This window comes from Notechis scutatus, chromosome 3, assembly GCF_049901735.1.
Source record: "Notechis scutatus isolate UNSWTSFEM ecotype Mainland chromosome 3, rNotScu1.2, whole genome shotgun sequence".
NCBI classification, from domain to species: Eukaryota; Metazoa; Chordata; class Lepidosauria; order Squamata; family Elapidae; genus Notechis; species Notechis scutatus.
In genome coordinates, this window is record NC_142011.1 from 108,892,296 (window position 1) to 108,914,653 (window position 22,358).

A 22,358-nucleotide genomic window follows, 5' to 3' on the forward strand; every position below is an offset into this window, starting at 1 on the left:
CAACAGACTTTTAAAGGGCTGCCAGAAAGAAGGGGGGGCAATGTATTTTCCAAAGCACCAGAAGGCAAAACAAGAAGCAATGGATGGAAACTGAACAAAGAGAGAAGCAAACTAAGACTAAGGAGAAACTTCCAGACAGAACAATTAACCAGTGGAACTGCTTGTCTCCAGAAGTTCTGGGTGTTCTGGAAGTTTTAAAGAAAAGACTGGACAACCATTTTTCTGAAATGGTATAGGGTTCACCCCAAACTCCCATCTAAGTGTTATTCTGTTATTCTGACACCTTTCCCAGGCCCTCTACCTGTTATTCCTGAGCTAAATTGCTACGACCCTCATTGGGACCCTATCTCTTTTGCTCCCTCTGGACTAATGAGTTAAAGAGCTGTCTCTAGACATTCATTTTAATAAGATTTTTAGAAACCTGTAGTTGAAAGTTCTTCATGTCTCCTTACCCTGAAGACCCAATTTCATTTGGAATTTAATCCCAAGCTGATTGCCCTTTTGGCATTTCTCTTGATACTTCTCCAAAATGCACCCCAAGAAGCCACCCCCTCCCCATCTCTCTCTCTCTCTCACACACAAACAATTTATGTAAATTCTCTTGTTTTGGAGACTTTCGAATCATAGGCTAGAAACAGGTTACCTTGGGGGTCTTACAGTTCAACTTTCTGCTCAAGGCAGAAGACCTCATATATACCTGCGGGTTTACAAATATCTCAGCTTTGGCTGCAAGAACTGCAGGCAACCTTCCCGGACACACACTTCCTTGCCCCACCACCCCATGTGAGGCGGGAGGCCCAAGAGAAAGTGCTTGGTCTGGGCACACAGCCCTTCACAACGGAGCCCTTCCTGGGAAGCAAAGCATGGCTTGGATGATCCGTCCTGAAGGCGAGCTTCAGAGCAGCAATGGCAGAAGGAAGAAAGCAAGCTCCAGAGCGGTGGCAAAAGGCAAGCTCCAGAGTGGTGGCAGCAGTGGCGGAAGGCAGAAGGCTTTCAGAGCAATAGCGGTGGTGGAAGGTGGCAGCGGAAGGTGGAAGGCAAGCTCCAGAGTGGTGGCACTCTGGGAGGGTGGACTGACATTGGATTTAGAATGCTCAAGGAGGAGCCCTTTCTACATTTAAAAAAAAAGAGTAAGGGCTTCATCTACTGACCAGAAGAGTACATACAAAAGGGAAGTAATTATAAAGTTTTCATAAAGGTTCCTGTGATATTCAGAGAGGACATTAACCAACTTGAATGTGGAAGAGTGAAAAAAAGAAAAATACTTCTGGTGAACTTGGGAACTGTGCATCTATCTATTGTTTTGGAAAAAAAAGCTTAGTGACTTGAAGGGTTTTGGGGCCTTGGTGGATTACAAATTTTATTTTGCAAAAAGATTCCCAAAGGACTACAATAAGAATAGTGTGGATTAATTTAATGTGGATTACAAATTTGACTGTTGAAGGAAGAAGAAATAGAGGAAGCGCTTACCCTTAAGATTTATGAGTAGTTAATTATTATTTCACAATACTTACTAATTATTAATTATTGTATTATTAACTTTGTAATCAATAAGATCTATTGTCATGCCCTGTTGGAGTCTGACTCCGAGGGAGAGGAGGAACAGCCGACAGGGAGTGGAAGTGTGGCTCCGGACGTTGTGGAGGAAGCTGGGGAAGGGCAGAGGCCGGCTGGGCAGTCAGAGGAAGACCCGGGCCCATTCCCTCTCCATCCTAGGGTGCGTAGGGAGGAGAGGATAAGGGAGAAATGTGAATGGTATGGTCTATGGGGAGAGGAAAGGGCCTTGATCCTCTTCATGGTCTGTAGCTGTGAGGACTGTTTAAAAGGAAGGACATGCACATGGGCCAGTGCTGGAAACAAAGCGTGAAAATATCTCTAGTCTGTCCATTCCTATCTGAGTTTGGCGTCCTTCCCAGTGTGTATTCCGATATCTATGGACGACTTCAAGCCCTTATCTTGCCTGGTTCCCTTAATTGCTTCAGTGTGGTTTGTGTTGTTTTTGCTATTTATAATTTATAGGCATTTTTAGTTTAAATGGCATTTCCTCCTTTTCATAACTGTTTGTGAGGGAGTTTTTTTGTCTCCAGTCAAGGATATTTGGAGCTTTGAAGCCAAGTTAAAGGAATAAAAAGGGGCTTTACCTATTTTTGTGACTTTGTTTATTTTGTATCCCACCCTGGATCATCACATCTATACACATCTATCTACATCATCAATCTGTTGAGATTGTGGGTTTATCTTTATTGATATCTTTATTAATATAATATTAGAGAGTTGAAGGTGGTACACCAAGGGGTGTGCAAAACAATCTTTAGCAGTGTAAAAATAATTATTGTGTCTGCTAGTTTGGAGAAGTACTGTCAGATTTCGTATCTATTGCCTTAGATCTTGTATAATGTCAAATGAGGCTCCATTCAAAATCCAAGAAAGAATAGAGAATAGAATAGAATTTTTTATTGGCCAAGTGTGATTGGACACACAATCACCTTAGAAAACCTTAGACTCCATTGTTATAGAGAAAAGAAATTTTACTGAAAATTGAAGTGGTAGCATCAGAAGAATACAAGATTTGAGACAATAAGTGCGAAAATCACATATAGAAAGTTACCCCATGTTCACACCCTCAATAGTTCAAACTGGCCATCCCATCTGAGTTGTGTATAATGTCATATGGGTATCTTCATGTGGTGTTTCAGACATCTGGTATGCCAAGACGGTTGACCTTGGCTTAGACAGATAAGAGACTACATCTGCGCAGTAAGCAAGTAAGCATAGTCAAGAAAACATACCAACTTTTATATTTCACCAACTTAACCCTCCCCCCATTTCTATGGCAGCCAGAAAGACAAGCAGAAGAAGGATTCTTGGAGCACCTTAGATTATTAGAGATGACAAGTATACTGATCATATCAAAGATAGGAAAGAAAGCATCATCTAAACCCTCATCTGCAACATAATCACCATTTAATCAACAATCAATAGAAAGCATGTTAGGCCTGGAGAAGTCAAGCTTGATGCAGAATATGCAAGCAATCCTATTATCAATCCAAGAAGCTATAACCAAAAGCCAGGAAGTTATATCTAAAAACCACGAGGAGATCAAAAACAAAATGGGGGAGATGAAGGGGGAAATATGTAAGAAGGATGAAAAGATAGGGAGCATCCAACAAACGATAGTGAAAAGTGAGCAGAGGATACAGAAAATAGAAACAAGGACTGAGCAAACAGAAAAAAAATAGAAGAAATGGACACAACCTATCCCAGGCTAATAGAAAATTAGAAGAGACCATAATCTTCCTCAAGATGGAAAAGGCAGCTTTTTATCTGAGATTCTAGAACATTGTGAAAGAGGAAGAGGAAGACTTGGTTGAGGTGATGACAGAGCTGCTGCCTGGAGTACTACAGAAAAATAAATGATATACAAAGAGATATTGATGAAATTTTTAGAATTCATATGAATTATGCAAGAAGGCATAGATTACCAAAAGAGGTGCACATGAGGTTCACCAGGAAGACACTGAGAGATGAAGTATACAAAAGAACGAGAGATGAACTTATGAAGTATAAAGGAAGAGAAATCCTGACCCTAAAACAGATACCTAGGAGAGTCTAAGAACAGAGGATATAGAATCAATTTTTAACAGCACAACTGATTAAATATAATGTGATGTTTAGATAGCTGATACCAGAAGGAATTCTGATCTCTTGGCAAGATAACAAGTTCAGAGTAGAAAGCGCATGAATTTTTTGAACACCACTTTACATCAAATGAAGAACAGGAAAGTAGAGAGGAGATAGAAAGTAAAAGCCAAGATGAATTGCAAGTAGAAGAAAAAACTTTGGAGCAAGAAGAAAGAAGGAGGGTGGGCAAAGAGTGGGACAAACGAGAAGGTGCAAGAACAAAAACACACAGAGAGATAGTAACAACTAGAAGGGTAATACCTATATATAAGTGAAAAGATGATAGAGGAAGTAAAGATTCTATCTGTTAACATAATTGAACTCCCCCACAAAAAGAAAACAAACCTTTACAAAACTACAAAGATTAAAACTGGATATAATTTGTCTTCAAGAAGTGCATATTAAAAAGCAACACAGTAACCTATTGCAATACCCCAAAATTGGGAAATTGTACTCATCACTAGCACATCAAAAGAAAAGAGGGGTAGTACTATATGTTAGAGAAGCATTAAACACTAAACAAATATATGCAGATGAAGAAGGGAGAATACTAATGATAGAATAAACCAGAAACAAATCCTCTTGATCACAATATACGCTCCAAATAATAAGCAGGAAGAGTTCTACAAAAGACTTCATAAAAACAGAAATGTACTATGAAAATATATGTATAATAGGGGATTTCAATGCAATTCTGAATGTCAAGAAAGATTACAGAAGTAGCAAAAGAAATAAAAAAACAAGAACACTTCCAAAAACCTTTTCAATATAATACAAGAATTAGGCTTGCAGGATATATGGAGAGAGCTTAACCCAAAGGTAAATCAATACATATTCTATTCGAATAGACATCAATCGTGGTCGAGAATAGACATGGTGTGGATGACCCCAGGAATGAGAACTGAGGTCCAAGAGGTAGAGATAGCAACGAACATATGGGCAGACCACAATCCCATAAAAGTTGCATGGAAGGGACAAAAGAAGAAACTGAGGTGGACAATGAATCAAACCATCCTAAAAGACAAAGAGTTCACACAAATTATGGAAAAAGAAATGGATTTTTTCTTTAAAGAAAAAAAAAGAGGAAACATCACTACAAAATGTCTGGGACATGGCAAAAGCATACGTGTGAGGATTAGTGGTAACATACATAGCAAGAAGAAACAAGAAAAACAACAGCAAAATATATTACAAGATGAGTTTAAAAGACTAGAGAGAGAACTGCAGAAGTACCTGCAAAACCATAAACTGAACTTAATAGTGCAAGATGAAATGGTACAAAAAATTAAAATGGTGAAACAAAACTTTTTAAAATATGCAAATAAGCCAAGGTGATGGTTAGTGTACAAGTTGAAAAAAGAAAAAGAGAAGAAAATGATACATCAACTGCTAGATGAAAAGGGGATCCATCAGAATGGATCACCATCAGAATGAAGAAAATAACTTACAAATTCTTCAGGAAATTGTACAATCAAGAAAAAACACCAGAAGATACAACTTAACAATATCTGGAAAAGGCTGAATTACCCAAAATACCAGATACAGTGAGAGCAATGTTAAATGAAAGAATAATGACAATGGAAATAACGAAAGCAATTAAAAGACAAAAAAAACAGGAAAACACCTGGACCAGACAGACTTCCTGCAGAACTTTACAAAAACTACAAGAGACACTAGGACCCATACTGTTGGAGGTTTACAATGAAGCATTATCAAAGGTCAAACTCCCCAAAACTTGGACAGAAGTATACATTACACTAATCCCAAAGGAAGACACAGATCTTAAACAGATAAAAAAACCTACAGAACAATATCATTATTAAATGCAGATTGTAAAATATTTGCCTCTATAACCTCAAAAAGACTAAAAAGATTTTTAAATGAATTCATACATCTTGACCAGATTGGCTTTTTACCTAAAAGACAACAGAAAAATAACATGAGGATTATTATGAACATATTGGAATATTACGAAGTCCTCTCCAAAAAACAGCATTGATTTTTTTTTGATGCACAAAAAGCTTTTTATTAATATGAACTGACAATTTATGATACTACAATTGAAAAGCACGAATTTTGGTGAAAACTTTGTAAAGATGATCCAAGCTCTTTATTCCTACCAAATGGTAAAAGTGATAATAAACAGAGAAATAACAGAAAAATTTAACATAAACAAGGGTACAAGACAAGGATGTCCATTATCCCCCCTTTTATTTATATTAATCCTGGAAGTCTTACTTAGACAGACTAGACAAGACCCAGAAATAAAAGGCTTGAAGATTAAAAAAAAAATAACAATACAAAGTACAAGCATTTGCAGATGACTTAGTATTTATTTTGGAGGAACCCCTAGAAACAGGATCCAAATTAATTTAAAAAATAGAAGAGTTTGGTGCGGTGATAGGACTTAAAATAAACAAGGAAAAGACCAAAATATTAACAAAGAATCTTACAAATAAACAGAAAACCGAACTGACAGAAAAGATGGAATGCAGATAACTAAAAAAGTTAAATACCTGGGAATGTGGCTAACAGCAAGATATGCATCCATTAAAGAAGACAACTATACTAAATTAATACAGCAAATAAAGATGGATCTGGACCATCTTGAAAATGAGGGCTGAACTTATGAAAGGTATGAGCTCCAAAAATGCATTTGCAAGATCTCCCTAATTGTGTTTTTATGGATCTCATAATAAAGAGGCCAGTTGCTTAGCTGGCATTCTAGAAACTAACATGCCATTTAATTACAATGTAGCATTGTAATAAGATTTCTATGATTTTTGGCTTCATAAAATTTAAAGCTCACATGGGTGCAGACAAACCTGAGAATATTTTAGTATTACATTTAATATTAATATTAAATTGGAAAGCAACATAAAGTAGAAATATGCTGTTTATAGATTAGCCTTACCATTAAACACTCTTGTAACCCAGCGAGCCTGAAGTTCCGCTGGTGGTAAAATAGATCCCGTTACTGATATAAAACCTATGAAGGCAAGTGTGGGCTTCTGCAAGTGAGGAAGGAATACTTGTTTATAAAGGAATGTACTACTTTTGCAAGCATTGTGAACAGATTCTTCCAGGAAAGGAAATGAAGCAGCATAGCCTGTAGTAAAAATGACCACATCTATATTTTCTTCTACAGTTCCATCTTCAAATATGGCAGAAGTCTCAGTAAACCTCTTCACATTTGGCTTTACAACCACTGAACCACAGAGGATGCAGAGGGGCAGTTCGTCATTTATAATGATGTTTGACAATGAACTGTCGGAAAGAACAAAAGTAGAAAGAAGCACTGTTAGCTCAACTATCCCCATTAGCCTAGTCCCATTTTCAGGTATTATCCTATTTTTCTTCTGAAAGACTTACCTATTCATATTGACTCACACTGCATACACAAAAAATGTCAGCATGCCTTTTTACTCCCACTTCCACCACCTCCCTTACTGTAATTGCTTGCTTGGATATTAAATACTTCCAAATGTTGTTCTTCAATTGGTAGAATTAGATAGCAGATGGAAGACAGCAGAATTTTAATCCTAGTCTGGTTTGCCATCAACTGCTATAGAAATTTCTTTCTCCTCCTAATTTGATCTCAGATGTTTCAGTATGGCTAGACATAGATTATCCTCCAAATGAGATATGAGAAGTGACCTACGGTAAGTAGGTGACTGGCTGATTAATCAGCAGATGGGCAATCAAATTGTTAACAGATCAGTCTGGGTGATAGATTGGGTACAGGGGCCTATAGGTATAATCTCTTCTTTGTGAGATGAGTTCTAACATTTCTAAATTCATTTCTTTTAAATCATCAATGTGCAAATGATACCCTGCCTTTAATGCCTTTTGTAACAGAGTTAGTGGTCAGTTCAACAATCTGTTTTTCTGAGAAAGAAAAAATAATTATGTGTATCATAAGCAACAAGTTGCCCAATATGGATCTGAGAATTCTTTAGGAACATAGTTCACAGAACACTTTGGGAAAAGGCTCAAAAATCAAGAAATAGTCTAGCTCAGGGGTTGCCAACCTTTTGGACCTCAGGGACCACCAAACTCATAATTTTAAATCCCAGGGACCACTAATATGAATTTTGACTGATGGTGGCTTGCTGACGCTGGTGGGAGAGAGAGAGAGAGAGAGAGAGAGAGAGAGAGATATTTAACCTCCCTCCGTCCCTCCCTCCCTCCCTCTCTTTCTCTCTCTCTCTCTCTCTCACACACACACACACAGAGGCAGGGGTGGGATTCAAATTTCTTAACAACTGGTTCTGTGGGCGTGGCCTAATTTGTGGGTATGGCTTGGTGGTCATGTGACTGGCTGGGCATGGCCTGTATGTAAATATTATAAATATTTATGTAAATATTGATTTTTTTTATAAAGAAAGAACAACTTTTACCCCAAATCAGGCAAAACAGGCAGGCAGATTGAGTTGCTCACAGATTCATTCAGAGATTTATCTATCTGCAATTGGCTACCTGAGTCTGTCACATAAAATTTGCTGGCAAGCAAACTCATAAAATTTTCTAGTAAGCAAACTCACAAAATTAACTCACAACACACCATGTATGTAAATATTGATTTTTTATAAAAAAGAGCAACTTTTACCCAAAATCAGGCAAAGCAGACAGGCAGATTGAGTTGCTCACAGAATCACAGATTCATTCAGAGATCTATCTATCTGCCATCAGCTAGCTCAGTCTTTTACATAAAATTTGCTTGCAAGCAAACTCACAAAATTAACTCACAACATACCATTTATGTAAATATTGAATTTTTTTTTAAAAAAGGAGCAACTTTTACCCAAAATCGGGCAAAGCAGGCAGGCAGATTGAGTTGCTCACAGAATCATTCAGAGATCTATCTATCTGCCATTGGCTACCTGAGTCTGTCACATAAAATTTGCTTGCAGTGAGTCTGCACTGAATAATAGAAGCTTCAATCCTAAGGAAGTTTCGGCTATGCTTAAAAGACTAGCTATCTGATGATTTCCTGCTTTCTAGCTAATCTAAATCTCCTGGCACAGCAGAACAGCTGATGGTTGGGGGGGGGAGGAAAAATTACAATTTAGCAGCAAGTTTGCCAGGTAAGGAGTGAATGGGCAGGGAGGGTTCCCATGGGCCATGTGGGTGGCTGCGCAGCCTGAATTAATTGCTTTGGGGGGTGCTCTGGGGGTGACATTTCTCTGCGGACCATCAAAATTTTCTCGCAGCCCACCGGTTGGCAACCGCTGGTCTAGCTAGCAATTTTAACAGTATATATTTCTCTTGAGGAAGCAAAGTTTGTTAAAAATGCACTGGGAAAAGAAAATTTGTCTTGCAAATAGCAAATTAGTTTTTGTTTACTAGCAGACTTCATATTTTGTAAGTAAACTCAGCATTTGGTGAATACAATGTTATGCATAGTAAAAGAGATTACCTTTTAATAGGGATTAATCCATAATTCTTATGGTTAAACCATTGATTGAATTTATTTGCCAATAACTTGTCCCTAATGCTGATAGGAAGAAGTCTTTGAATATAGTATAGAAATCGAGTTTGGAAGCCCATATCATAAGGCCAGCCAGCTTTTGACATGCGACTTATTACCCAGGCTCCATTTCTGGTGCTGAGAAAGACCTAAGGGGCGAAAAACTGATAAGAGCATTCTTAGAAACTTTCCAACTACTGATGAGTGGGAAGTGATCTAGTCTAGCAGTAAAAGGCAAAAAGGAGGTTAAATCCTTTGGTAAGATAGACAGAATGACAACACATCCAAAACAAAAACTTTAAAACAATATCCCATGGAGGCACATGGTATGGAAGAGCAATATTGTATTAGGCTTACAACTAAGGACATGAGTAATATCTAATAATGCATGACCTATAAGGGGCTACAGAATATGGCAAGCTAATCTTTTGGCAATATTTTCAAGAAAGAGTTAGAAAGCAGTGCAAGAGGGGCAATAATTCTGAAATAAGTTCTCAGCTTATGACCAAATTTCTGTTGTTAAGCGAGACAGCTCTTAAGTGAGTTTTGTCCCATTTTACAACCTTTCTTGCTATAGTTATTAAATGAATCACTGTAGTTGTTAAATTAGTAATATGGTTGTTAAGTGAATCTGGCTTCTCCATTGATTTTGCTTCTCAGAAGGTTGCAAAAGTTGATCACATGCGCTCAGGACATTGCAATAGTCATGAACATGAACTATTTGCCAAGCATCCAAATTCTGATCACATGTCCATGGGGATCCTGCAACAGTCGTAAGTGTGAAAAACAGACATAAGTAACTTTTTTCAATGCCATTGTAATTGAACCATCAGTATATTGAATGGTTTTAAATCAAGGACTACCCGCAGTCAAGGAACATTTGATTGAATCATTATGAAGTTTTAAAACAGGAACATTTAGGTGCTGTCTATCAACCACCAGGCCTTTCATTAGAATTTTGCAGCCCAGAAATAGTTTTCTGAACAAAGCCTTTAGACCTATACTTGGAGAAAACGGAAAACAATTAAAGTAACACCATAAAAACAGATAAAATGAAAGCTTTCAGGAGATGCATGTGCTTAGACCAGCTGTGTTGAAATAGCTATGGCAGTCATAGTCAGCAACTCAAAAGAAAATACCGTAGTAATAAAAGTTGTACTTAATGTTTATTTGTCATGCACTTAGCACAGGGGTGGGATTCAAATTTTGTAACAACCGGTTCTGTGAGTGTGGCTAGGTGGGTGTGGCCATGTGACTGGGTGGCCGTGGCTTCTTTCTTTGGCAGCAACCCCCCCCCCCTCATTTTTTGGGCATCCTGGGCCTCAGGTGTTTTTGCTTCCAGAAGGCTTCCCTGGGCCCAGGAAGGAAAAAAACAGACTATGGGGGGGGGGCACACAGCACCCCACTGCACTCTGTTTTGGGGCCTCCTGGGCCTCAGGGGAGCCTCTGGGGGGGTTGCTCCCAGGAAGGCAAAAAACAGAGAGGGGTGGGGGGCTGTGCCCCCCTCCATTTTTTGCCTTCCTGGGCCTCAGGGAAGGCTCCTGGGCGAAGTAGTAAGTAAGCGAGGGGAATCCCGGCACAGCTGATCGTAGGAACAGCTGATCGTTGGGAGGGAATTAAAAAAAGAATTACCTTAAGGAGTGACTGGGCAGGGAAGAACGCAGCGATGTCAGACATGTGCATGATGTTGCCCATGCGCGATAAGGACTGATGGGGAGGGGAGGGGCTGATGGAGAGCCAGGGGCATGATTTGCTGGTTCTCTGAACTGTGCAGAATCATAACAACAGGTTCTATAGAACCGGTAGAATTCCACCCCTGACTTAGCATATGACTCCTCATGAAAGGAAGAGTGAAAGAGTACCAAGTAGACCCTGTCTTTGCACTAGAGATATGGCAAAACCATGCTTCACTGATTCTGACTTTGCTCTTTTAAAATTGATATTGTGTAATGATGATGATGACTCCAAGATGACCACTTATTTCCTACTGAAGAGTAGGAGCATAGCAGTCATTGATTCAGCAAATGATACCTTGGCAGCTGTGCGGCTCATTTCCACAGCAACATCTCCTCCGGTATTCCCAGCACCAAGTATCAGAACTTTTTTACCCTCCAACCCTTTTGCATCTCTGTATTCCCAGCTATGCATGTAATGACCTTTAAAGTTTTCCAATCCTGTAAAATGAGAGAGAAGACAATGTCACGTTTCATGACACATTTCTCCCTGACAATAAAACAGTTCTTTTTTCCAGTATTACCAGCTACTCAATACAGTGCCAAAGGTTATTTATTAAACTTTACAGTGTTTATTCATATATATCAGAGGCTATCTGCCAAGAGAGTTAGAGGAAATACTGTACCATAGCAAGAGGCAGCTACATGGCCCATTTTTAAAATTGTATGCAAAAAGGCTGCCCAAAACCTTGGATTTAATCCTCTCAAAGGGGCTTCAAAGCATCTGAGTGCAAATATAGTACCTCTATGCAACACCTTAAAATGTCCTTTTCTGTATTGACTCCCTAAAGTTTTTTAGAAGCACTTGGTTGGATCTATTGGCAACATTATGCTGGACTAAATAGTCCAGGTCCACTGAAGCTCTGATATTATCAGATTTATTCAACTGTAAATGGGACTGATTTCCTTCTGTTTTTTTTTCCATGTAAGAAGGCAACTTGTTTTGTTGTCTGTAATACCATTTAATTCTTCTGCCTCAGGCAGTGATTGTAATGATCCATCTCTCATCTACAAAAAATTGAAATCCAAAAAGGATATGACGGAAATTGTGTAATTTTGATAACATAAATAGCTGCAATGGGTGGAAATGGGGTAGACTAAGACAACAGGTGAGATAAGGTGGCTTTAGGTCTTTATCCCTAGTATACCGTATTTAATTCCCATTATAATTGCCTCTCTGCTTTCTGGGTCTGCTGTACTTCATGGGAGAAAAATATTTTGGAATCATTCTTCCCACTGAAAATAAGCAAGCATATGGGGAAGATAGCAATTCTCATATGGCAAAAACATGTAATAAAATTGCTTTTTGCCCAGACCACATAACACTATATCCTTCACCACTGGCTATTTATTGTTCAAATTATACTGGAAAGGAAATTTTAGTATGATCCAGGATAGTCCCAACAGTGATTACTGACAAACCGTACTCAATGAGTAGTCCTTAATGGTAACACATCTACATGGAAGGGAAGCAAGCAGTGGGATACCAGAAAGTTCAGTATTAGGCCCAGTATTCTTCAATATCTTCATAAATGACTTAGATGAGGGAATAAAAGGGGAACTCATCAAATTTGCAGATGACACTAAGCTGGCAGGAATAGCCAACATCCCAAAAGACAAGCTCAGGATCCAAAAAGATCTTGACAGAGTTGAACAATAGGCCCTATCCAACACCATGAAATTTAATTTGGAGACAAGCAAGATTTTACACCTAGGCAGGAAAAACCAATGGCACAAGTAGAGGTTAGTTGAAACCTGTCTCAAAAACAGTAACTGTAAGAAGGACCTTGGAATCCTAATGGACGATCACTTACTGTAAGCATGAGTTAGCAGTGTGCGCGGCAGCCAAAAAAGCTAATAAAATCCTTGGTGGTATAAACAGAGGCATAGAATCAAAATCACGTGAAGTATTAGTATCTCTTTATAAATCCTTAATAAAACCACACCTGGAATACTGCATCCAGTTTTGGTCACCACATTACAAAAAAGATGTTGAGACTTTGGAAAAAGGGCAGAGAAGCGCAACTAAGATAATTAAGGGCCTGGGGACAAAAACTTACATGAAGAACAGTTGCAGGAATTGGATACGGCCAGTCTAGAGAAAAGAAGGACTGGAGGTGATATGATGGCAATATTTGAGGAGCTGCCACAAAGGGGAGGAGGTCAACTTATTTTCCAAAGCACCAGAGTGCAAGACAAGAAACAATGGATGGAAACTGGTCAAGGAGAGAAGCAACCTAGAACTAAGGAGAAACTTCCTAATGGTGAGGACAATTAACTAGTGGAGTATCTCGCCTTCAGAAATTGTGGGTTCTTCATCACTGGAGGTTTTTAAGAAAAGACTGGACAGCCACCTGTGAAATGGGATAGGGTCTCCTGCTTGAGCAGGGGGTTGGACTAGAAGACCTCCAAGGCCCCTTCCAGCTCTATTCTGATTGAATGCCACTGATGGTTGGGCATGTTTCTTCTGCTAATCCCCTATGGAAGACAATGGGAAGACTACAGGTAGTCCTCAACTTATGACCACAATGGAACCTCAAATTTCTGTTGTTAAGTGAGACATTTGTTAAGTGAGCTTCTGCCCATTTTATGACCTTTCTTGCCACAGTTGTTAAGTGAATCACTGCAGTTGATAAGTTAGTAATCTGGTTGTTAAGTGAATCAGGTTTCCACATTGACTCTGCTTCTCAGAAGGTCACAAAAAGTGATCACATGACCTTGGGATACAACAATGGTCATAAATATGAATCTGTTGCCAAGCATCTGAATTTTAATCACAAGATTGAGGGGATGCTGCAAAGGTCATAACTGAAAAACGGTCATAAGTTGCTTTTTTAGTGTCTGTTATAATTAAATGAACTGTTATAAATTGAGGATTGCCTGTATTATTATTTTAAGTTGGTGTGTAGTTGGCCTCTAAAGTGTCTTGGCAATTTTATAATATAACAACTATCTTGATGTTAGATAAAATAACAATTAAAAGCCAGAAAACAAGTGAAGCAAATAAAATGAATAATAAACAATTAAGCAACAGTTATAAACCAAAATGTGTTTTAAGGACCTTTTTTAAGTTAATAGAAACATCAGGACCCTGAACTCTGCAGGAAAAACATTCCAAAGAATTGGAAGTGTCAGCCAAGAAGGCTTGACCTTAGTCAATGCCAGATGAAACCCCTGTAGGTAAACGTCATCACTGCTGTCAGCAAAGTTCCTATAAAAAGAAACATTCTCTCAACCAGCTTGGACCAAAGTTTTGTAGTACTTACAACCAGCATTTTGGCAGAAAACGAACAAAGCAGCCAGTGCAATAATTTGAGTACCTGTATTAGTGGTGGCTAACCTTTTTGGGCTCCTGTGCCAAAAATTATGTGCGCGCTTGCACACTCACCCTCGCATGCCAGCACCCAGAAGGCAATGCGCCCCCCCATGCCCCCTATGCATGCGCACCCCACCCACCCACCCCCCGCCGCCCCCTTACCTGCACTGCGCCTCACAGCTGATTTTCAGCCGATTTGAGGCCAAATACCGGAAGTGACAAATCGGGGCTAGTTTTTGGCCTGTAAAGCTTGCAGAAGCCTTCCTCAAGCCTTTGGGAGGCTGAAAAAAGCCTCAAACTGGCCGAAAATCAGCTGTGAGGTACGCACATATGCAGTGAGGTAAGTTTGCCTGCAGCTTGTGTGCTGACACAAATGGCTCTGCGTGCCACTTATGGCACGCGTACCATAGGTTCACCATCACGGACCTATATCATATGGGCTCTTTGCATTCCCCCCCAAACCAGTTTGGCTCTTGATTTTTATATAAACAATTTCTAGACTAAGTAGACCCACATACAGCATGTCACCTTTGTTAAGCGTAGAAGTCACCAGCATGAGTCCTGTACTATTTTAAAGTCATTTTTGTTCCCTCCCCCCCCAAACAATGCATTTGGCTTTTTCACCCATGATCAAATAATGGATAATCAATTTTATTTTGAATCAACCTGGCACTACAAAACAGCAAGATCAGGTTTTTTTTTAAATAGCTGGAACCACAATCACATTAGCTTAGCTGTATTTAGCAAATTTGTTCAAAACTCACCAGGAAAAGAAGCTAAGGGTAGATTAACTTCTGCATAATGGCCACTGCAAATCATAACTGCATCAAAGACAGTTGATGCCTGTTTTCCGTTAGCCTCTGTGTAGACCACCCATTGTCCAGTAGTTGTGAAATCTGGATGTTTTCTGATGCTGTATACCTTAGTCTTGTATAACCCCCAAACAAAACAAAACAACTCGGCATCATTATAGAGTGATGACATTCCCAATTTTGTTGTTATTTTGTGTTCTATTGAGATTTGTGAAGATTACTAGATAAGAGAACTTCTCAAAAAAAAAAAAAAAAACTTCGCATACAAGTTAACAAGAATATTAAGCATTCAGAAGAAATTCTCGGTTTAGTATAAATCTCTCACTGCTATCCACATCTAGCAGGGTGTCTCTTTTTCTCTGTAAGCCAATCTAAATGGTAAACTCCATGTTTTTACAAGATGTGATATAACCCAGAGCAAGTCCCTTTCAGCCCTATGTTTCTATGGCTCTATGGCATCTCTCTAGTATAGTGGAATCCTAATATTTTTAACATATCCTAGTGGTTGAAATCCTATTCTGACTGTTGCAGAAATATCTATTTCCCCCCTCACCTTAAATTGTATGCAGTCCAGTAGGTGAAAATGTTTAGCATAATCCTTGAGGTACTCCAGGACTAAGGAGTGATGTAGATAGTTAGGATAGCTTTCTGGAAATGGGAAGTCACTGAAGCAGGTCATTTCCTTGGACGTGTTGCTCACCACAGATCTGTAAACATTGGTCCTTCCCTTTTCAGGAATGTCCTGTACAATGGTTTTATAAAATATATTAAAATGATTATAAGCATTTAAAAATCATTTTTGAAAGTTTTACAAGGCAGCCTACTATTTAGAGGTGAAACTCAAAAAATTAGAGTATCGTGCAAAAGTTCATTTATTTCAGTAATGCAACTTAAAAGGTGAAACTAATATATGAGGTAGACTCATTACATGCAAAGCAAGATAGTTCAAGCCATGATTTGTCATAATTGTGATGATTATGGCTTACAGCTCATGAAAACCCCAAATCCACAATCTCAGAAAATTAGAATATTACATGCAATCAATAAATCAAGGATTGTACATAGAACAATATCGGACCTCTGAAAAGTATAAGAATGCATATGTACTCAGTACTTGGTTTGGACCCCTTTTGCAGCAATTACTGCCTCAATGCGGCGTGGCATGGAAGCTATCAGCCTGTGGCACTGCTGAGGTGTTATGGAAGACCAGGATGCTTCAATAGTGGTCTTCAGCTCTTCTGCATTGTTCAGTCTCATGTCTCTCATCTTTCTCTTGGCAATGCCCCATAGATTCTCTACGGGGTTCAGGTCAGGCGAGGTTGCTGGCCAATCAAGCACAGTAATCCCACCGTCATTGAACCAGGTTTCGGTGCTTTTGGCAGTGTGGGCAGGTGACAATCCTGCTGGAAAATGAAGTCAGCATCCCCATAAAGCTAATCTGCAGAAGGAAGGATGAAGTGCTCCAAAATCTCCTGGTAGACGGCTACGTTGACCCTGGACTTAATGAAGCACAGTGGACCAACAACAGCAGATGACATGGCTCCCCAAATCAACACAGACTGTGGAAACTTCACACTGGACTTCAAGTGTCTTGCAGTGTGTGCCTCTCCATTCTTCCTCCAGACTCTGGATCCTTGGTTTCCAAATGAGATGCAAAAGTTGCTCTCATCAGAAAAGAGGACTTTAGACCACTGAGCAACAGACCAGTTCTGTTTTTCTTTAGCCCAGGTAAGACACTTCTGACGTTGTTGTTTGTTCAGGAGCGGCTTGACAAGAGGAATACGACATTTGAAGCCCATGTCCAGGATCTGTCTGTGTGTTGTGGCACTTGATGCACTGACTGTAGCCTCAGTCCACTCCTTGTGAAAGTCCCCAACACTTTTGAATGGCCTTTTCCTGACAATCCTCTCCAGGCTGTGGTATATCCCTGCTGCTTGTGTACCTTTTTCTTCCACACTTTTCCCTTTCACATAACTTTCTATTAATGTGCTTTGATACAGCACTTTGGGAACATCCAACTTCTTTTGCAATTGCCTTTTGAGGCTTTCCCTCCTTATGGAGGGTGTCAATGATGGTTTTCTGCACAACTGTCAGGTCAGCAGTCTTTCCCATGATTGTGATTCCTACTGAATTCCTACTGAGAGACAATTTAAAGGCTCAGAAACCCTTTGCAGGTGTTATGGCTTAATTAGCTGATTAGAGTGGGACAATTTGAGCCTAGCATATTGAACCTTTTCACAATATTCTATTTTTCTGAGATTGTGGATTTGGGGTTTTCATGAGCTGTAAGCCATAATCATCTCAATTATGACAAATCACAGCTTGAACTATCTTGCTTTGCATGTAATGAGTCTATCTCATATATTAAGTTCACCTTTTAAGTTGCATTACTGAAATAAATGAACTTTTGCACGATATTCTAATTTTTTGAGTTTTACCTTTATACAGTATATGTAATCTATTTTAGCCATGGGATAAATCTGGTTTTATTTAATTCTGCTGACCACTGATATGTAGCTACCTTTATTTTAATGACCTTAGCTGCCCAGAGTTCCTTTGGGCAACAAAATGAGTGGCATATAAATATAATTAAGTGAATATTAATTAGATATGTGTTTGTGTATTCATTTGTTTGATTTTAACATTCCAAAGGACATTTTTTAGTGCAGGGAGGCTTGAGAACACAAAAAATGGTATCTGTGACACACTGATATCTATAGACATCATGCTTCCTATCTGTGAAAATGTGTTTGAGAATGTCATTTTAGTGATTCCCAGAATGAGGTCATTTGGGGATGAGCATTGGAGTCTATATAACAAATCCTGGGAATATCTAGCTTCTCTGTAAGCAGAGAATGCCTGCTTTCTTTGTGCTTCATCAAACAGGAAAGGTTACAAAAGAGTTTTAATATGGTGAAGTAAATGTGCATACAACCACTTAAATGCGTGTATCCTGAATTTCATTATAGAAGCATAGAAAACTGACAGCAGAAGAGGACCTAGTGGTCTATTTCATCTGCCTTTTGGATGTTTTTGTTTATTAAATTAATTATTATTATTATTTAAATTATTATTTAAATTTAATTTAATTTTTTATATGTCCAACCCACATATGAACAGATCTTAACATATGAAGGTGCTAAAGTCCATGGGAATTATCAATATGAAGAGCATTGTTTTCTCAGTGTTTCTCAACAATGCTTAATTAAAGAAAGGTTTCCTAATTTTTTACAGACTGCCTGTAGGCAATTCAGGGTCTCAACTCAGGTGTCAACTTTGGAAAGAGTCACAGCCAGCTTCTCAACCAACATTCACTTGAGCAAGAGCCCCACAATCTCTGACTGCTGCCTCCGAACTTGTGATGTCTGGGATAAACAAAATCCATGAAAAACTGCCTGTAGGGATGAGAATTTCCTGAAGGGCTGGACCATCTATTATTTTCTTCTCTGGTTGAGCTGGCAGGGTTGGTGTGGTCTCAGGGTGGAAGTGATAGATATCTGCTCTTTCGACAAGGTTCATGTATTGTACTTCTCATCCAAGAAAGACACACAGAAATCTTGGTTGCATTTGGCAGCAGGGCAGCTTTCTCAAAGAGTTGCTTATAATGCTTCCTCCATCTTTTTTCTCCAGACCTCCCACAGCTTCATCTTTTATTTATTTTCCCATTTTTTAGTCTGCCTGTCTTGGTACCACCCTTGGACCCATCTGACCTCAGTGTCAGTAGTTAGATATTGCTTCTTGTACATATCTTTCCTCCACAGTCAAGTTAGCTTATAACTTAAAAACAGCAGCTTATAGTTGCTCAGAGCAAAATTATCCCTTGCTTTCTTTTTGGTCTATAGCAGGGGTAGGGAAACTTGGCTCTTCTATCACTTATGGACTTCAACTCCCAGAATTCCTGAGTGAGCCATAAAAGGTTCCCCATCCCTGGCCTACTGGTTTTTCAGTTGTGGGGGAAATCAATTTTTGACTTGAATGGGACTGTTTAATATACAAATGTAGGACATATTCTTTATATTATTATTCTTTATAGTCTTTATATGTCCTACATTTGTATATTAAACAGTCCCATTCAAGTCAAAAATTGATTTCCCTCACAACTGGAAAAAAAAACTGTAGGCCAGGGATGGGGAACCTTTTATGACTCACTCAGGAATTCTGGGAGTTGAAGTCCATAAGTGATAGAAGAGCCAAGTTTCCCTACCCCTGGTCTATAGAATCTTCCTATTATTTCATGGGTATTGTTTTAAAAATACTTTAATCATTGCAACATGATATCTGGAAGGCAAAGCAGTTACAGATAATACTGTAGTCCTCAATTTACGACCACAATTGAGCCCAAAAATTATGTTGTTAAGTGAGACATTTGTTAAGTTTTGCCCCATTTTACGACTTTGAGTTGTTAAGTGAATCATTGCAGTTGATAAGTTAGTTACCTGGTTGTTCAGTGAACCTGGCTTCCCCATTGTCGTTGCTTGTCAGAAGGTCACAAAAGGTGATCATGTGATCCTGGGACACTGCAATGGTCATAAGTATGAACCAGTTGCCAAGCATCTGAAGTTTGATCACATGATCATGGAGATGCTGCAATGATTGTAACTATGAAATTGCATGTAATTATGTGTCATAAGTCACATTTTTCAGTCCTGTTGTAATTTTGAACAGTTACTAAATGAACTGTTGTAAATCAAGGACGACCTGTATTTTAGTTTAATGTCCGCACATTTTCTTTGGTGGAACAAGCAAAAGAGGCCCACAGCACACAGGAAAAAAACCCCAAACTCCAGAATCTTTGGATTCAGGTGAAGTTCTTCTCTGTTGATGCTTGTAGAATTACTACAGTTTGATGGTTTTTTTCAGAATTTTAAATTTCAATTAGTGCTACTCACTGTGAATTGCCAAAGTCCTCCAATGGCTTCATTTTTTTCAAAGCAGGTAGGTTCCAGTCCTTCCTCTAGGCAGCACTTGATAGAGGCCAGCCCGCTCACTCCTGCCCCAATAATGGCCACTTTTCGTCCCATAGCTGGAGGTCAGGATAGAGGCTTTTCTGAAGATGCACCTTGAAAGTTGCACTGATACTAACTCACACACTTCTATCTGTTGGACACAAAGTCCAAAGGTTATAATTCCATATCAATACTTTTATTATTTCCTTGTGAAGTTGCATAAGCAGGAAGCATTTCTCTTCTCCCTTAAGTATATTTTTGCCAGTAAATATCTGTTAGTTCAGTAAATTCAAGCACCGTTTGTGTTGTATATTGGAACACAACTTACTGTTCTTTTCTCAGGGAGGCTCTCTTGCCTCCTTTAACACTAGAACTTTGTTAATACTCACCATTCCTAAACAACGTTCTTCTGTGAAGTGTCAGAGATACTAATAATAATGATAAAAATAAATATGGAGAAAACAGGGACCCCAGATTCTATTGGTTATGTGGTCATGAAAAAAGCAAAGTTAAAAATAAAAAAGTGAATGGTGCTACAATATAGCATTTTAAGTCAAGTTAAGGAAAGTGGTTGAATTGCCAGGTCATACTATTTTTATTTTTAAACAACTGGCTGTTGAATAAGTCAACACTTGCTGTTTTGGCACAACTTTCCAAACTCCATAATATGGTTGGTATTTTGCTTTACCATGGCATTTTTAATTCTTTATTTCTAGAGGAGGTGGAGCTATAGTGAAGTCCAGAGTAAAGGCAGGGTCAATGGCTGTGAATGTAATTTGTCAGGATTGAGTCGCTACTACAGAGAAACTCAAAAGGTGACCAATAGTCACAGGAACTAGTTTCATCACATGATGTAACAATAATAGAGTTGGAAGGGACCTCAGAGGTCATCTAGCCCCTGCTCTTGCAGGAGACCTATACTATTTCTGACAGATGGTTGCCCACTCTCTTCTTAAAAGCTTCCAATGATGGGACACTCACAATTTTCTAAAACAATTTGTTCCACTGGTTAATTTTTCTCACTCTTAGGAATTTTCTCTTAGTTCTAGGTTGCTTCTCTTCTTGGTTAATTTCCATCCATTGTTACTTGTCCTGACTTCAGGTGTTTTGGTAAATACGTTGGCTCCCTCTTCCTTGTGGCAACCTTTCAAGTATTGGAATACTACTATCATGTCACCCATGCTCCTTCTTTTCACTAGACTATATCCAGATCCTGCAATTGTTCTTCGTATGTTTCAGCTTCTAGGCCCCTAATCATTTTTGTTGCTCTTCTCTGAATTCTTTCCAAAGTCTCAATCTCATCTTTTTTTGTATTGGGGTGATCAAAACTCCATCCAAGAAGGATTACAAGCCATTTAGCATTAGTGGACAGTTGCTGGTAATATAGACTGAAAGGAAGGCAGAGAGTTAAATGTTGTGATGGCAGCATAGTTCCTCTGTTATTTGTGTATGAATTTGCAGCAGATCTACTCCAGGAAGGTCTGCCTGAGTTTTCCTGCACTCCTAAGCATTAGTCTTTCTCCCATTCCTGTGTATTCTCTATAAGCATCAGTTTTCTCTGAGGAGAAATCTAGATTTAGTAGATTCTGGATTAATTTCCTTGACTTGGAAGAACATTGCACAGACCAGCCTCAGCTTGAATTGGGAACTGTGCCTTGATCATTTCTTCTAGAGCTCATTCAGTAGTTCTTCTTCATTTGAGGATTTGTCAGAGGAATGCACGACAGCTCTAGATTTGCAACATCAAACAAATTATGTTCCCCATCATGTTAGCATGATATGACAACTAACGTGAGAGGTAATTGATATGCTCAAAGACAAAGAGTGGTTTCTTAGTTTTGATTCTGTTCCATATTAGCAGGCTCGAAACCCTGCAATCCTATTGGTCCAGACAAGCCGGATCGTAATTGGCTGGCTTAAACATTCCTGATTGGTTCATACAGGGTTTGCCGCGATTGGCTAAAACCAAGCGCGGCAAACTCAAAGAGTTGTCATTGGCTGCCTGGCTGCGGCCAGCTCTATAAGAAGAGCTGCCGCGCGCTAGGGTTTTGTCTCAGAATCTATCTGTTAAATAAAGAGCTGTTGTTCACTACTCGAGCCTCGTCTATTCATGGGACCCACCGACCGAACTTAACACTGGCGACGAAGGTGGGATTCTGAGACAACAAGACTAACCAGCACGTGGCAAACGGCGCAGAGACGACCAGCGAAATAGCCAGCAGCACCACGCCGCCCGCACCATTTAGCCCAGCCAGTGAGGACTGGGAGTCCTACATTGATCGTTTCCAAATGTTTTTGGAATCCAACAACTTGAAAGACGCAGCAAGAAACGGGCGGTATTTTTAACGCACTGTGGGCCTGCCGTTTTCAAAATGGCCAAGGCGCTAGCAAAGCCCACAG

General features: G+C 39.2%; 1 protein-coding gene across 3 annotated transcripts in view; it reads right to left on the reverse strand.

Annotated features, from left to right (window-relative positions):
• The window catches only part of LOC113421679 (dimethylaniline monooxygenase [N-oxide-forming] 4-like), a 41,306-nt gene that overhangs the window by 13,140 nt on the left and 5,808 nt on the right, over window positions 1-22,358 (reverse strand). Inside the window, exons 2-7 of one of the 3 annotated variants that reach the window (XM_087960946.1) lie at window positions 19,902-20,109; window positions 15,566-15,754; window positions 14,965-15,127; window positions 11,183-11,325; window positions 9,101-9,300; window positions 6,596-6,948 (exon numbers count right to left, since the gene is read on the reverse strand). In XM_087960946.1, the coding sequence (XP_087817072.1) occupies window positions 6,596-6,948; window positions 9,101-9,300; window positions 11,183-11,325; window positions 14,965-15,127; window positions 15,566-15,754; window positions 19,902-20,033 (1,180 nt within the window). In that variant the 5' untranslated portion in view covers window positions 20,034-20,109. The remainder of the gene's footprint in view (window positions 1-6,595; window positions 6,949-9,100; window positions 9,301-11,182; window positions 11,326-14,964; window positions 15,128-15,565; window positions 15,755-19,901; window positions 20,110-22,358) is intronic. The other 2 variants (XM_087960947.1, XM_087960948.1) reach the window with 2 other exon arrangements.